At 39.3% G+C, this 14621-nt stretch overlaps 1 protein-coding gene across 2 annotated transcripts in view; it reads left to right on the forward strand.

Annotated features, from left to right (window-relative positions):
• Positions 1 to 5124: 5124 nt before the first annotated feature.
• DNAH7 (dynein axonemal heavy chain 7) overlaps positions 5125 to 14621 on the forward strand; it is a 116729-nt gene continuing 107232 nt past the window's right edge. The window contains exons 1-7 of one of the 2 annotated variants that reach the window (XM_074829577.1): positions 5125 to 5235; positions 9014 to 9079; positions 9548 to 9656; positions 9767 to 9920; positions 10291 to 10384; positions 11589 to 11769; positions 12633 to 12708. In XM_074829577.1, coding sequence (XP_074685678.1) covers positions 5221 to 5235; positions 9014 to 9079; positions 9548 to 9656; positions 9767 to 9920; positions 10291 to 10384; positions 11589 to 11769; positions 12633 to 12708 — 695 coding nt within the window. In that variant the 5' untranslated portion in view covers positions 5125 to 5220. Of the gene's footprint in view, positions 5236 to 8827; positions 9080 to 9547; positions 9657 to 9766; positions 9921 to 10290; positions 10385 to 11588; positions 11770 to 12632; positions 12709 to 14621 lie in introns of those variants that run through there. The other variant, XM_074829576.1, reaches the window with a different exon arrangement.

The following is a 14621-nucleotide window of genomic DNA, read 5'->3' on the forward strand; positions in this document are numbered from 1 at the left end:
ACTTCCTACTTACAAAACCACTACTTATTTGTGCTTCCATATTGTTAGTCTAGGTATGGCAAAAATAAGGTATACAAGGAAAACATACAAACCTGGTTTTATTTTCTAAAAAATTTTTGAACTGAAAAATGTATGCTTTTTTTCCCCCACTGAAAACTTTCCTAAAGTGTAATGTCTCAGCATTAATGGTGAGTTGAAGTGTTTATTATGTTTTCAAAATGATTATTGTGTCTAATTACATTTTAAATGCTGTCCAAAATTCAAGTCCTGCCTATGAACATAACAGAGTTTAAGAATCAACCCCAGGATTTGTGGCTAAGGGAAGAGCGACTGACATCATCTACCTGGATTTGTGCAAAGCTTCTGACACTGTTCTGCACAACATCCTTGTCTCTAAATTGGAGAGACATTGATTGGATGGATGGACCACTCAGTAGATAAGCAATTGCCTGGATGGTCACACTCAAAAGAGTTGCGGTCAACAGTTCAATGTCAAAGTGGAGAGCAGTGACGAGTGGTGTTCCTCAGGGGTTGGTGCTGGGACCGGTGCTGTTTAACATCTTTGTTGGCAACACGGACAGTAGGATCGAGTGCACCCTCAGCAAGTTTGCCAACAACCCCAAGCTGTGTGGTGTGGTCAACACGCTGGAGGGAAGGGATGTGCCATCCAGAGGGACCTGGACAGGCTGGCGAGGTGGGACCAGGCAAACCTCACGAAGTTCAACAAGGCCAAGGGCAAAGCCCTGCACACGGGTCGGGGCAATCCCAAGCACAAATACAGGCTGGGCCATGAGTTGATTGAGAGCAGCCCTGCGGAGAAGGGCTTGGGGGTACTGGTGGATGGAGAACTGACTGTGAGCCAGCAATGTGCGCTTGCAGGCCAGAAAGCCAACTGTGTCCTGGGCTGCATCAAGAGCAGTGTGGCCAGCAGGTCGAGGGAGGGGATTCTCCCCCTCTACTCTGCTCTTATGAGACCCCACCTGCAGTGCTGTGTCCAGCTCTGGGGCCCCAACACAAGAAGGACATGGACCTGCTTGAGCGGTCCAGAGGAGGCCACGAAGATGATCAGGGGGCTGGAGCACCTCCCCTGTGAGGACAGGCTGAGAGAGTTGGGGTTGTTCAGCCTGGAGAAGAGAAGGCTCCAGGGAGACCTTATAGCGGCCTTTCAGTGCTGAAAGGGGCTACAGGAAAGATGGGGAGGGACTCTGCATCAGGGAGTGTAGGGATAGGATGAGGGGTAATGTTTTTAAACTGAAAGAGGACAGATTTAGATCAGATATAAGGAAGAATTCTTTACTGTTAGGGTGGTGAGACACTGGCACAGGTTGCCCAGAGAAGCTGTGGCTGCCCCCTCCCTGGCAGTGTTCAAGGCCAGGTTGGACGGGGCTTTGAGCAACCTGGTCTAGTGGAAGGTGGCCCTGCCCATGGCAGGGGGGTTGGAACTAGATGATCTTTAAGGTCCCTTCTAACACAACCCAGTCTATGATTTAAAAACACTTAAACTTGAATTTTGACTTTTCCTCTGCAGAAATCGTTATCAATTATCAATCATTATCAATCATTATCAATTTCTCCACTATTAGAAGCCTCTATGAGAAAGCTTTACTTACTTCATTAAAGGTCTTTAGAAATGTGAGATCGATTACTTGTTTTATGTACAACTATAGTGAGTCCATGAAGGGTAAATGTGAGAGAACTTAAAAAAATCCATATGCATATATATTTAATTTTAAAAAAATACAAAAAGAGATTTTACATGAAGTGCAGTACAAGGAAAGGTATTATGTGGGAATAAGTTCCAGTCTGTATTTTCAGTTGAGATTGTTGTAACTGCTGGAGTCATTTAGGAATACAGCTTTGAGAGATGAGTCGTAGGCATTTCACAAGCTGTGATTCCATTGCTTTCAAACATCTTGTTCCATTTTCATGCTAGTTAATGTTTTTCAGTCTGTCATCTGAAACCTCTGGGGAAGAAAAAACCCCTTCCTGAAATTATTTTAAAAGCAATACCCAAATCCGAGAATTTTAATTTTTCAACACACAGGAGTTACTACAGTCATTGTACTTTCAAACGTTAGTTATTTGCTCTAACCAAAACATACAAAGCATGCCAGTAAGTACTTTTGTTAAAAATTAAAGGACCACTTTTTTCACATTAAAACCAAAACATCTGGTCAGTAAAATACTCCACTGTACATAATGTTTTGGCGTAAGTTTTGTTAATCCCATGGAGTAAACCACATTGTTATCTACTGTTTAATACTTTTGCCTCTGTTGGAAGGGAGAAAGAAACGTATTCTTGATTACTGACACTCCAGAATTTAACTGAGGCATCAAGGCAGAATAAAAACCCCATGTCACTGAATCTTTCAGAAAATGAAAACTTAGTGATAAATATGTTATCTATGGTCTTTTTTCCTTCCTGTATTTAATTTTACTGCATCAGTGATCTGTTTTTATTGCAGTGATGCACCAATCTTTGCTAAACTTTTTATTACATAACTATATATGAACTGTATTATACTGAATGCCTATGTTCTGTTGACTTTGGCTGGTAATGGATTTTATTTAGTAGTCTGCTTCATTTTTTTTAATTGCTTTTATTACAGTTCTAAAAGAGATACTGAGGAATAGTCTATATTTGTGTGTACTCCCTTCTTCTCTTCATCCTTTCACCATTTTATTCTTTTGATCTTATTTTTATCTCTAAAGTTAGATTTAGATTGTTTTTTTAGGTATGACTATGGGATTTCAGATGAAAGTGAGATGTTAACCAAACACAGGAAGGCAAAAAACTGAGTTTTAAACCATTTTTTCTGCTGTGTCCTCCTGTGGCCTCAGAAATGCTGATTAAAATCAGCTGGTATTACATTTATGTAAATAATTGTGTTTAACTGGTCACTGCAGGAAAAGAATTAAATGTGGGGGGAAAGGGAAAAAGAATAAACAGCAACATAGTTCTTAGTTCTCTGTGCAGAAAGTTCTTCTGATAATCAAAAATACTATATACACAAGAATTGTTTTAGTCTATAATGTTCCTAATATTAGCAACCTGTGTCTTTCCTCCTCTGAAGAGTACAAGCCGTTGTACCATTCTGAGTTTCCTAATCAGATAATGAAAAAACAAAATGTCACTTTCTAGCAAGAGAAATTTGCAAAGCCCAACAGCATATGGTGATGTGCCCTGAATGTGCCACTGCCTTCTGTAGATACAGTTTCTAATAGTTGAATGATTTGGTATTAAAGAGAAATAGCATGGATTTCCCTTTGCATGTTTTCCAGCTAGGCTGTTACATATTATAGCCAGTACGGCATACAGCTTGTTTGAATCTCCTAAGATATGTTGAGTATGAGGGTATTTCTTATTTCAAAATCAAAACCAGGCTTTGGTACTGTTTTAGAAAATGCACTGGGAATTCCAAGTGATGTAGAATTTTCTACAGATGGACAAAGCAAAAAACCCTAATGGTTCTTCACTTGTGGTATTTTAGCAATGGGGCTTTTATGGTTAAAACTTTATACACAGACTCTTATAATGCTTTATGTACAGTTCACAAGGCTGGTTACAGGCCTGAATCAGAGTTAATTTATAGGGATTTTCCAGCAGGCTAACTCCGCTGTAAACTGTAGTGCTACCTTTTATATGTTGCTGTGAAAACACAACACAACCTCTTGTTTAAAATTCACAAACTATCTAACATGGCAACAGCTGTTTCAGATCCCACTGAAATTCAAACCTGGTCACAGCAGTGTGTTATTAGTCATAGTGACCATACCAGTAATTTATTTAGAATGGTCCAAGCATCAAATTCATAATGCAAGCAACACTCATTGAGTATCAAGGAAACTAAGAGAGATTTTTAATTTGTATTTTCTTGTATTCTTTAATTTACTGACGTGGGGGCGGGGGGGACGGACGCATGGGTCGTTTAAATTCTATGTCTACTGTGCACAAGATGGGCTGATGCATGATGCAGCACCTGAAAAATCTTTGGTTGGTATTGTGGTTTCGACACCCCAGTCCAGCCATCAAAGCTTACCAAGAATGGTTTTGCAAGCACAGCTGAGTTTTTTTGCATGTTTAGTTGGAGCACAGGTCTCCCTGTTTTGCCTAAAGACAAGCACCTGCATTCACTTGCTGATAAACATCAGTTAATTTAAAAGGTAAGAAGGAATACTTGCTTATTGGGCCCCTCACTACTAAAAGGACATTGAATTACTCAAGCATGTCCAAAGAAGGGCAATGAAGCTGGTGAAGGGTCTGGAGCACATGTTGTATGAGAAGTGGCTGAGGGAGCTGGGGTTGTTTAGTCTGGAGAAGAGGAGGCTGAGGGGAGACCTCATCGCCCTCTACAACTACCTGAAGGGAGGTTGCAGAGAGCTGGGGATGAGTCTCTTTAACCAAGTAACAAGCCATAGGACAAGAGGGAATGGCCTCAAATTGCACCAGACTAGATATTAGGAAGTATTTCTTTACAGAATGGGTTGTTAGGCGTTGGAATGTGCTGCCCAGGGAGGTGGTGGAGTCCCCATCCCTGGAGGTGTTTAAGAGTCGGGTTGACATAGCGCTGAGGGATATGGTGTAGTTGGGAACCGTTAATGGTGGGTTGATGGAAAAGACCTTGAAGATCATCCAGTCCAACCAACCTAGACGATTCTGTGAATGGTACATGCTACTCAAAGTGCTTTTAGCTCCCCATATTGGCACGCCTCAAAAGGGTGTCGAGCATTTGCTACTGGACAACAATCTCTGTGAAGTAACAGCAAAACTGAAACTCGAACTTGCTGTAGCTGCAAATATACTGCAATAGCTTAAAAAGGAACATCACTGCGCTTATCAGCTAGTAACTTTCGTGTCTTCGGTCGGTGCCCCCTGAGCAGGAACCCTTGCTGAGACTTCAGGGCACCTCCCAGCGGCGGCCGCGGCTTTGCGAGCCACCTTGATGGCAGAAAGCCAGGCGGTGCCTGGCCTGGGGCCGCTCTTCTCCCCGCAGCGGGTTCTGGGTTAGGCCGCGCAGCGCCGCCGTTGCTCCGGTAGCGCGTTACGAGTCGGAAGGGGCGGCCACCGGCCGGACGCGTCTTTGCCGGGGACGGGCCGGGCCGGGCGGGCTGGCTGGGAGCGGCGCGCGCTGCCCGCCGGGAGCCGTTGTGCCAACGGCCGCGCGCGCTGCCCGGTAACGGCGGCGTCCGCGCGCGGCGGCGCGGTCTCCCCGCGCGGCCATGGCAACCGACCAGGTACCGGGGGCTGCCCTGGGCCGGCGCGGCGGGCACGGCCCCCTCACAGCCTGGCGGGGAGGGCCGGGGGCTTGGTCTGATCTCGGAAGTGTGGGTTTCTTTTAAGCCTTAAGTAACACGCTTGGATTAAGTTTCTGAAATCACGTTTTTTTAACCCTGACACCGGATTAAATGCTCGCGCTCTGTAAGCAGAGACCTGGTGGGGCGGCCGTGTGTAGGGGGAGGCTCGGCACGCTGTCCCATTAGTTGCAGGCTGGTTGTGATTGACACCCTCCAGAAAAGTTAAACCGTGGTGTGTGTGCTGTGAACTCCTTAAATCAGGTTTTTAGATGCAATATAGGCCTCCTTGCTGCTGCCCAGATTTCCTTTAATTAGTTTAGCAGTGCAAATTTAAAGAGACCATTTTGGTTTGGGCTGCTGTTAGAGTAACTCTCTCCTAAAGGTATCCCATTACAAACCACATAAATGAATTTGTCTTTAGCTTGATACAAAATGTTCTGTCATAAACTCATTTTTTTGTTTGTTTGGGGTTAATTTTTTTGCTTTTTAAACATGATATATGAAGAGATTTTAATTAATTCAGTTTATTTCCAGAGTTGAAGGAAGCTTAAATGCTGAAGACAAATGCCAATAGAATTTTCTAACTATGAATGTAGTTTTAAATCATTAGCTGATACTAATTTGTATTATTTCTCTAGTGGCCTGATTGGGTTGTAGTTAGTTAATGCCCTTTTAAGTCATGTTGTTCTCCTGTTAGTAAGTAAATCCTGTTTGTTTATCCTCTTTTGATTTTGATGTTCTCATTCAGTTTAGTTTTCCTCTAATGAAATGTGTGAGGTATTTTAAGTGAAATAATCCAGTAACTTCCTTCAGTGACTTAATAGTTCACCAGTTTTTCTTTGGGTGATTCTTCTCAAGGTACGTACTAGAGGGTGTAAGTTGGCAGCTCATAATTATCTCAGATAGCCCTTGCTGTCCAGGACGCTCTTTTTAGTACAGGTTATTGCCGGTAGTAGGTTTTCAGTATATTTTAAAATATTGGCACCGTCTTCACTGAGTTTATCAGTGCCAGCACTCAGAGGTGTAATTTGTGGTGCTGAATTCAGCAAAGAAAATCTAAATAAAATGGTGTAATGTTGTATATGAGGGCAAAGTACAGTCTTAGTGATTTTTGTAGCCCTGTTATTTGTAAGAATACCCAGGTTTCTGTTATTTGTTCCTAACTAGGAATCTGAGAATTAAGACTGTTGACCTCGTTACTGAGAGAAATAGATAATACTCTTCCAGGAATTCAAAACCATTTTCTCCTATAGAAAACATTTCCCCCCCCCCCCATCCATTCCCTTCACAGGGTAGTAGATAGCGTTCACCAGTTGCTTTAGAATCTGGACTAGAGAAACAATGAGCTTTATATTTCAGTTTCTTATGCAAGAAACAGAGAACAGACAAGTTGAAAACTGGCTATGGTGACTGCATCGGCCAGCTCTGGTCCAGCAGCTGTAAAGCTGTTGACAAACCAGAGTCCCTCAGATCACCCCTGAGATGGTTAGGGGACTGGAGCACTTGTGTATGAAGACAGTCTGAAGGAGCTCTGTGTGTTCAGCTTGGAGAAGAGAAGGTGGCAGAGGAATGTAGTTACTGTCTTCCAGTACCTGAACTAGAGAGACGTGCCCGATTCCTTTTGGTGCTGTGCAACAACAGGAGGGGAGGCAACGCTCTCAAGTTGCAGGGAGGGAAATTCTGACTAGGCTTAAGGATGACATTCTTCACAGTGAGATTTTTAAGCACGGGAGAAGGTTGCCCAGAGAGGCAGTGGCTTTAGAGAACTTCAAATCTCAACTGGACAAGGCCCCTGTGCAATCTCACCTAACTTTTTGTAGTAGTGCTACAAAAGTAGTACTGCTTTGAGAAGGAGACCGGATAATCAGAGGCCCTTTTCAGCCTAATTTTTTCTATGGTTCTATCATAGCCTGTTTGTATAGAGCTGTGTCCAAACCAGTCTAAAATCTGTCCATAGGCTACACTGCATCCTATAGGCTTATTGGCTTGGTAAGCAGTAGTTTTATGATGCAGTGGGGATACAGTATTATGCTAGTATTAGAAAAGACTGGTAGCTGTTACACGGTCTGTGGTAAGAATCTTTTTGCGGTTGAGTATGGTAGACTACGGAGAAATAAATGGCTTCATATTTTCCCAGGAGCATTACAGCTGCTCCAATTACTAGACAAAAAGCAGGCTTGTCGTGTAAATCTTTCTGTATTGGTTATAATACTGCTTTTCCCTTGTCTATGCTGAAATAAGTTTAATTAAATGCTGAAGACAAATGCCAATAGAAGCTTCTAGCTATGGATGTGGTTTTAAATCATTAACCAATACTAATTTGTATTATTTCTCTAGTGGCCTGATTGGGTTGTAGTTGGTTAATGTAATTATAAGAGTCCGTCCTCTTAAATCATGTTGTTCTCCTGCTAGTAAGTCATCTGTGTCACTGCAGACTATGAGACTGGTATGGGCGTTAGAATTTCAAGGTGTGAAAAACCTTGCAGGTGGACCCTGCCTAACTGGAAGATAGACTGGCAAGAGCATTAAATGAGGGGTAAAAGAGATAATGCGGTTATTGTGGCAAGGTCTTCGGTCACCTTTTCTGTGACTGCCAAAAAGCTAAATTAAACCTATCAAAACTGGCCTGCTTGGTGTTAGAGTACTTTAATTCAGCAGGCGTTTTGATCTTTATTCAAGGGGAAGCCAGCTTGTATTTAATCTCATTTGGGGAGAGAAAATGGGAGGATGGATCTTCTGCTCATTAGATGAGTAGTGCTGTTGATGTTGAAACAAGATACTTAAAACATTTTATTGTATGACTCCCTCTTGCAGCTAGTGGTAGTCACGGAGTTTCTCCTCATCACGTTGGCTTGCTTGGGAGTTGCCAGAGTTTATTCTGGACTGCAAATTTCATGTAAATAGTTAAGTGCCTAAAACTTGTGTGAGTTCTATGCCGCAGCAACTGTACTGCAGATGATAGCCAACCCAACTTATTTAAGGGTAGCTTGGGTATGTCTACACAAACTTTCTGGGCTTTGTGTCTGTCTTCCGCTACAGCCTTTGTGTAAGGGACAAAGCAGAAAGAGCTTTGTGTCTCTGTAGCACAGACATGCAGTATCACTGCAAGGGCAGCTGCATGGGGTGAGATGGTGTGGGCACTGCAGTATTGGTGGTGGTATGGAACAGAGGAGAAATAGAAGAATAGCCAAAGGCAGTTGTGTTAGAGCCAATTTTAAATAATTTTACAACTAGATTGTTGTCTTTGTTTATGGGAAGGTGCTGTACGTTACTAAAATGTACTAGCTGGAGTCCTGGGTATGGTCAGAGGGTGCTTTTGGACAGACAGCTTTCATGGCTGATGCTGAGGGATCAGTGTTGTGAAAAAGCAGAGAACACTGGACACTCAAAAAATTAATTGTTTAATTGTATTATTTCATGGTATCTTGTAATGCTTTAATGTATGTCTTGGCAAAAAGGTAACAAAAAGGCTTCCCAGCCTAAAATGAATTTTTTAGAGCTGTGATTTTTCAAAGGCATTTGTGGAGGTTGAATTCTGCATGGAAACACTCTAGGAAGAATAGGGGAAGTGATAAGAAAGTGGATGTGTAAAAAATTATTATATAATACATAAAAATGGAATTATAGCTAGATTACAGGTTTAAGTATTCCCAGAAGTCTAATATTTGTAGTAATTTAAATGTCTAGTTGTGATGCTCCTTTTTTTTTTTTTTCCAAGCCCAGTCCAAGTGGCAGAGGCAAGTTGGCAAAGAGAACAGTGAACTTACTACCACAGCTGTCTCAGGTAGTTTTGTTCGCCTTTTTTTTTTTTTTGCATGGTTTCATTTTCAAATATGTGTCACAGCATAGTTATGTAAAGACCATGGTTCTCATACAGATCTATGCTGAGGTGTGTATTCTCTCTCTCTGCACTATGTATATTATATTTGTATGTGGAGCATTATTTATATTTCAGTATTTGGAAAACAATGAAAATGGAGTATTTGAACAAGTTTGAAAATATTTAAGGTATAAAACTAGAGAGTTTACAAATATTACATGTAAGTTTAACATGCTTATCTCTAATAGTCTGGATATTTAGAATTTGAGGGCAGCATATAAGTAGTAGTGTATTGTATGATTTTTATGCTGCCTTATTCCTGCTGTATATTAGGCTATGTTTTCTTTGATTTACTATATTTAGAAGTCTTGAAGTGTATGTTAGTAGCATTTACAACAAGTGTAAAACTAAAACATAAAATATTTATTCCAGTCAAGGTCTAAACCATTGTGGCAGCAGACTTGTCCGTCATTCCATCTGAGCAAAGAACAGAAAGATGAAGAGTCAGATGAGTTTACTGTAAAAAATGAGTATTCATCTGGTAAGGTTAACATTTTTAGCACTACTAAAGAAAACCTCTCAGAAGCATAAGCATGTGTGTGATATATTTGAACTTCTTTTTTTAAACTTAATTTCAATATTTTTTGCAAGGAGAGTATATGAAGATGAGATGCAAGAGAAACAAGATGCAGGATTTTAGAGATAATGAAGCAGGTGCTGGGCCATCAACTTCTACATTTAAGAGCAGCAGTCATCTGAAAAAAAACCATGAAAGTTTCAGAAGTGCTCTTGTTGACATTATATTGTGAGTTTCCTTGTCTTTGAATAATGTGGTTTTGCTTTTTGATAGATGAACCAAAGTTTTAAATTAAATTATTTTAAAATTTTGACAATTGCAAATTGAAAGTATGTATATGAATGTGAACTATATCACTGATTTTAAAAGCTGAACTTTAGCAGGTAAAATACAAACTTGGTCACATACCAAGTTTTTGTGTTGTTTTTGAATCAGAATGTCTTGTGCTCATTGTAAAGTTTTGCCAGTTCCCTTTTTTTTGTTTGTTTTGTTTGTTCACAACTGACATGTAAGGTGTCTATATATTACTTAGGTCAGTAAAATGTATCTGAAGAATGTGTTGCATTCTGTTTTTATTTTCTTTGTTTTTTTGTCTTAGGCAGCAAGACCTTACTGAAGAACAGCTTTCATCCCTTGATGGAACTCAGCCTCCAAAAGTAGATTCTTCTACACCAATAGAGAAAGATATTTTGGTAGCTAAGATTGTTTTCTAGAGTATTAAATTAAATACAGTGCCAGTTATTTATTGTAAATATGGACAAGATTATTGACACGAGAGATGACTGACAGTGACATATTCTCCCACTATTCGTTTCACGCAATATATTATTTACAGTGTTACGGTTGAGAATGGAGGAATTATGGATGATTCAAAGAATTGCAGAATGGAATAGTAACTGGAGGATAATTAAAATCAGGAAGTAATAAATGAATCTTCTGTACACTTGCTGAAGGTGAGAATAACTTGCAAGGGAGGGTGCAGTGCTGTGTCTGAGCAGATAGAATTGTCTTATGGATTCTATTTGGGTTACCCTCATTTAAGGGCTAGGATGTTCTTTGTTCTCTTTCTGGTTTAAGATACCTTGTATGACACAGTTGTATACACAGTTTTGTGATTTATGTATATTTAAAATAGATTAAGTTCATTTTGGGATAAATTAATTGAAGTAGATTCATGTGACTTCCTGACATTGGTAATCTTCTAGTTGATATTCCATTCTGCATTTTTTTTAATTTGGACTGATATGTTTCTTCATCTGTGTTTCCTTTAATGTTAATCAGATCTCACATGCCTGTTTAAATGCAGGCACACAAGCAGATGTACTTATTTGTGGTTATACATTCCTATTCTGAGCAATGCATTAGCTGTACATTGCGTATCCACACAAAACTCTGCAGAATGCATGGCTTTCTTTTTGCATATATGGTCCAGCCCAGGAGCTAATGGATAATACTGGCAGCACTAGAATGAGATGGATGAATACATACTGAAAATTTATTTAAGGAAAAGGTTGGTACTGGGACAGTGCAAAGGAGAAGCGTCTCACCAGAATTGTAAAAGCAAAACCAAAGCCAGATTCCTGTGAGTTATGTCCATTCTTCAATTGAATTTTTATTTAGCTTTTATCAGAGAAATTAAATGAAGTTCATTCCACTATACCCTGTTTTGCTATCTCAACAGCTTTTTATCATTATTCTATCCACTAGTGTTTGGCAGGCTGATGAAGGTATTTACGTTAGATTTAACGATGTATATGTAATTTACAACATAAATCAGTACTTAGTAAAAATGAATGTAATTAGTACTAAATAAGTCCATATTTCTAGCTAAACTGTAGTAGCAATGACTATCTAGTACTGGACTTAACTGATGTATCTTACTCTTTTATCCTGCAGAAATACTACTATTACATTCGCCATGGAATTGATACAGCAAATGTGGCCCCAATGGATGAATCCTGGCTAGACCACATCTTAGCTTTAATTCCACAACATCTGAAAGTACTTGATGAAAGTATACATTCACTGACTGATGAAATAAAAGAAGACTATCTTCTGAGTGTAAAAAAGGCTATAGGTAGATTTCTAGGAGTTGCATTTTCTCCTAAGTTGCTAATATTCAGAAGCATTCATTGCTGAGTGCAGTTCACGGCTGAGAGCAACCATTGTGGAAGAATTAGCTCTCCTGGATATTAGACGCACGTTTTAAGAAGAATACTCACGTTTTCTTATCCTTGTAATGACCAAAGAAGATTATATTCATTATTTCTGATCTTTCAACACTTTTTAAAAACATTAGTTTATTTTATAAATCCCTACTTAATAGTGTAGTTTTCTCCTAAATTCCTTTTCATGTATATCTAGACAAAACTGTTCATCTCAGTTGAGTTGTGCATTTGGACATTTTGTTGGAGACATTGAGGTGCTGGAGTGTGTCCAACAAAGAGCAACAAAGCTGGTGAAGGGTCTAGAGAACAAGTCCTGTGAGAAGTGGCTGAGGGAACTGGGGTTGTTTAGTCTGGAGAAAAGGAGGCTGAGGAGAAACCTTACCGCTTTCTACAACTACCTGAAAGGAGGTTGTAGCAAGGTGGGTGATGGTTTCTTCTCCCAAGTAACAAGTGATAGGACGAGAGAAAATGGCCTCAAGTTGTGCCAGAGGAGGGTTAGGTTGGATATTAGGAAAAATCTCTTCACCAAAAGAGTTGTCAAGCATTGAAACAGGCTGCCCAGGGAAGTGGTGGAGTCACTATCCCTGGAGGTGTTTTAAAGATGCGTAGCTGTGGCACTTAGGGATGTGGCTTAGTGGTGGACTTTGCAATGTTAGGTTTTACAATTGGACTTGGTCTTAAAGATCTTTTACAACCTAAATGGTTCTGTGATTGTATTCCTTAGCTAAGCTTATTTTGGCTTTTTTTTTTCTTCTTTTGTACTTTTTTTCAGTTGACTTTGTTTTAAGAGACACCAGGGAAAAAGATAAAGACAAGAAGAAAGATTTTCTTCTACCTCATCGTGCAGTGTAAGAAAATATATTTATTCAAAAACACTGACTAGAGAACAGTGGGATAGAATAGCATGTATAAGGAACAGTCTTAATGTGGTAGGCAGTGGTAGCCGTAAATGAGACTTAGTTATTATTTATGTGAATTCAAGTAATGATTATACAGCATCTGTGGAAAAACCCTGGAGAATATGTCTACTTTGAAAGGTGCTCTAGAATTAATTTTGTTTAGGAGTGCTTAACTGGTAAGAAGTCTCACAGTTCCACAGCATTTGATATAGCAAGACAAATGCTTATGTCTAAACTGCATTATAATCAATGGAGCAATGTCATGTTCTGTGCAGATTTCAGTGAAGCTCAGTCCTATTTACAGATTGTGACATTTTGCCTCAATACATACAGGTTTAAGAATGTAATAAATATAGACTCTTTTGTTCCTCAGAACAATTTGGCAATATGTACTACAAACAGTGATGTATGCCTAGCTTTTCTGGCTGGGTTTTCCAGTATGTACCAACCTCTGTACTGGAGTAGATAGATGTGGCCTTTGTTCAGAGTAATGGGCTATCTCTGTTCCATTCACACTTGCCTTAAAAAGTCTGCAGTCTACTGAAAGCAGGTATAGTGCTATTCCCAGGATCATACATCTGTCTGGTGTGGATCAGCCTGCTTAGTATCAACTTCCCTAGAACATGCTTTAATTCTTCCCTAGATATGAATGTGAAGAGGTACCTTGTTCATAGGTATAGCCAAAACCTGGTAGAATAAATTTGCCTTGTAGAGAAATGAAATCTTACAAATGCTGCAGAAACAGAACATTTCCACTGGTACCAGCCAGGCTCTGTATTGGGGGTAGCATTACTGAGTGATTCTAAAAACAAAAAAGGTTTTGTTACAAATATATTTCTGGCCTGTGGTTTGAGGTAAATGCTTTTAGATATCAAATGGTAGGCATTAGAATATAATAGAAGGGGTGGCTGTAAGAGATGTTACTTAAGCAATTTGCATCTTAAAAAGAGTAGTAATAAATATATGATTAATTTATTGTTGTTATTGTATCCCGTGGGTAAGAGGGCATCCTACATCTGATTCTTTGTAGATCTTCCATATCTCCTAGGAACTGTGTAGGACATCGTAGTAGTTTGTATACAAGCTTATGCCACACGCTTACATCCAGATACAAAATTACAAAATTCTCCTAGTAGAATAATCATTGGTAAAACAGTTTTATTCCATTAAGGGTACTTGAAATATGAAACTTTCTTCTAAAGAAATATGTAAGATAGGTGTGGAAAAACTTGAAGTTTTTTAACTTCCTGTAGCTAATTCTTCTGTCTCCTATAGAATGCAGATTCACTGAGAAATGCATAAAAGTTTTATATCAGAATTATTCTTTTAAAAGGCATTAATTGTGAAAATGAGAACAAAATTCTTACAAATATATGACAAATTTGTCAGGATTGGTTTTGCTTTTCCCTTGCAGCCTAAAGGTTGCAATGTATACTTCTGAAGTTCCAATGCTTAGTATTTTAATAGTAAAATCAGACTGCCTGTAGAGAATGAAAACAATTTTTAAAGCAAAAAAGGCTATGAGTGTATAAAAACCCCCACCAAAATAGCTTAATGTTTTTAAAAATTTGAAAACAGACAACTGAGTTCATGAAAAGGCTCTAAATTCATGAGTGTTTACAGATTTGATGTGATGAGCATAAACGTAGATAGTACTTACTGTAGAAAATCACATATTAATTGACTAAATACATTATATATGTATAATGATTTTATTATATGTTAAATATAAGGGAGCATGAATAGGTTACAGATCTCTTAGGATTTGGCCAATATTTCATTCTTTCTCTTTTTTTTATACAGTCGTCAATGTTTGAAGACATTTTTTTGATATCTGAATAATGAGCTGAAAGCTAAATTTA

The sequence above is a fragment of the Strix aluco genome, chromosome 6, assembly GCF_031877795.1.
Source record: "Strix aluco isolate bStrAlu1 chromosome 6, bStrAlu1.hap1, whole genome shotgun sequence".
NCBI lineage: Eukaryota > Metazoa > Chordata > Aves > Strigiformes > Strigidae > Strix > Strix aluco.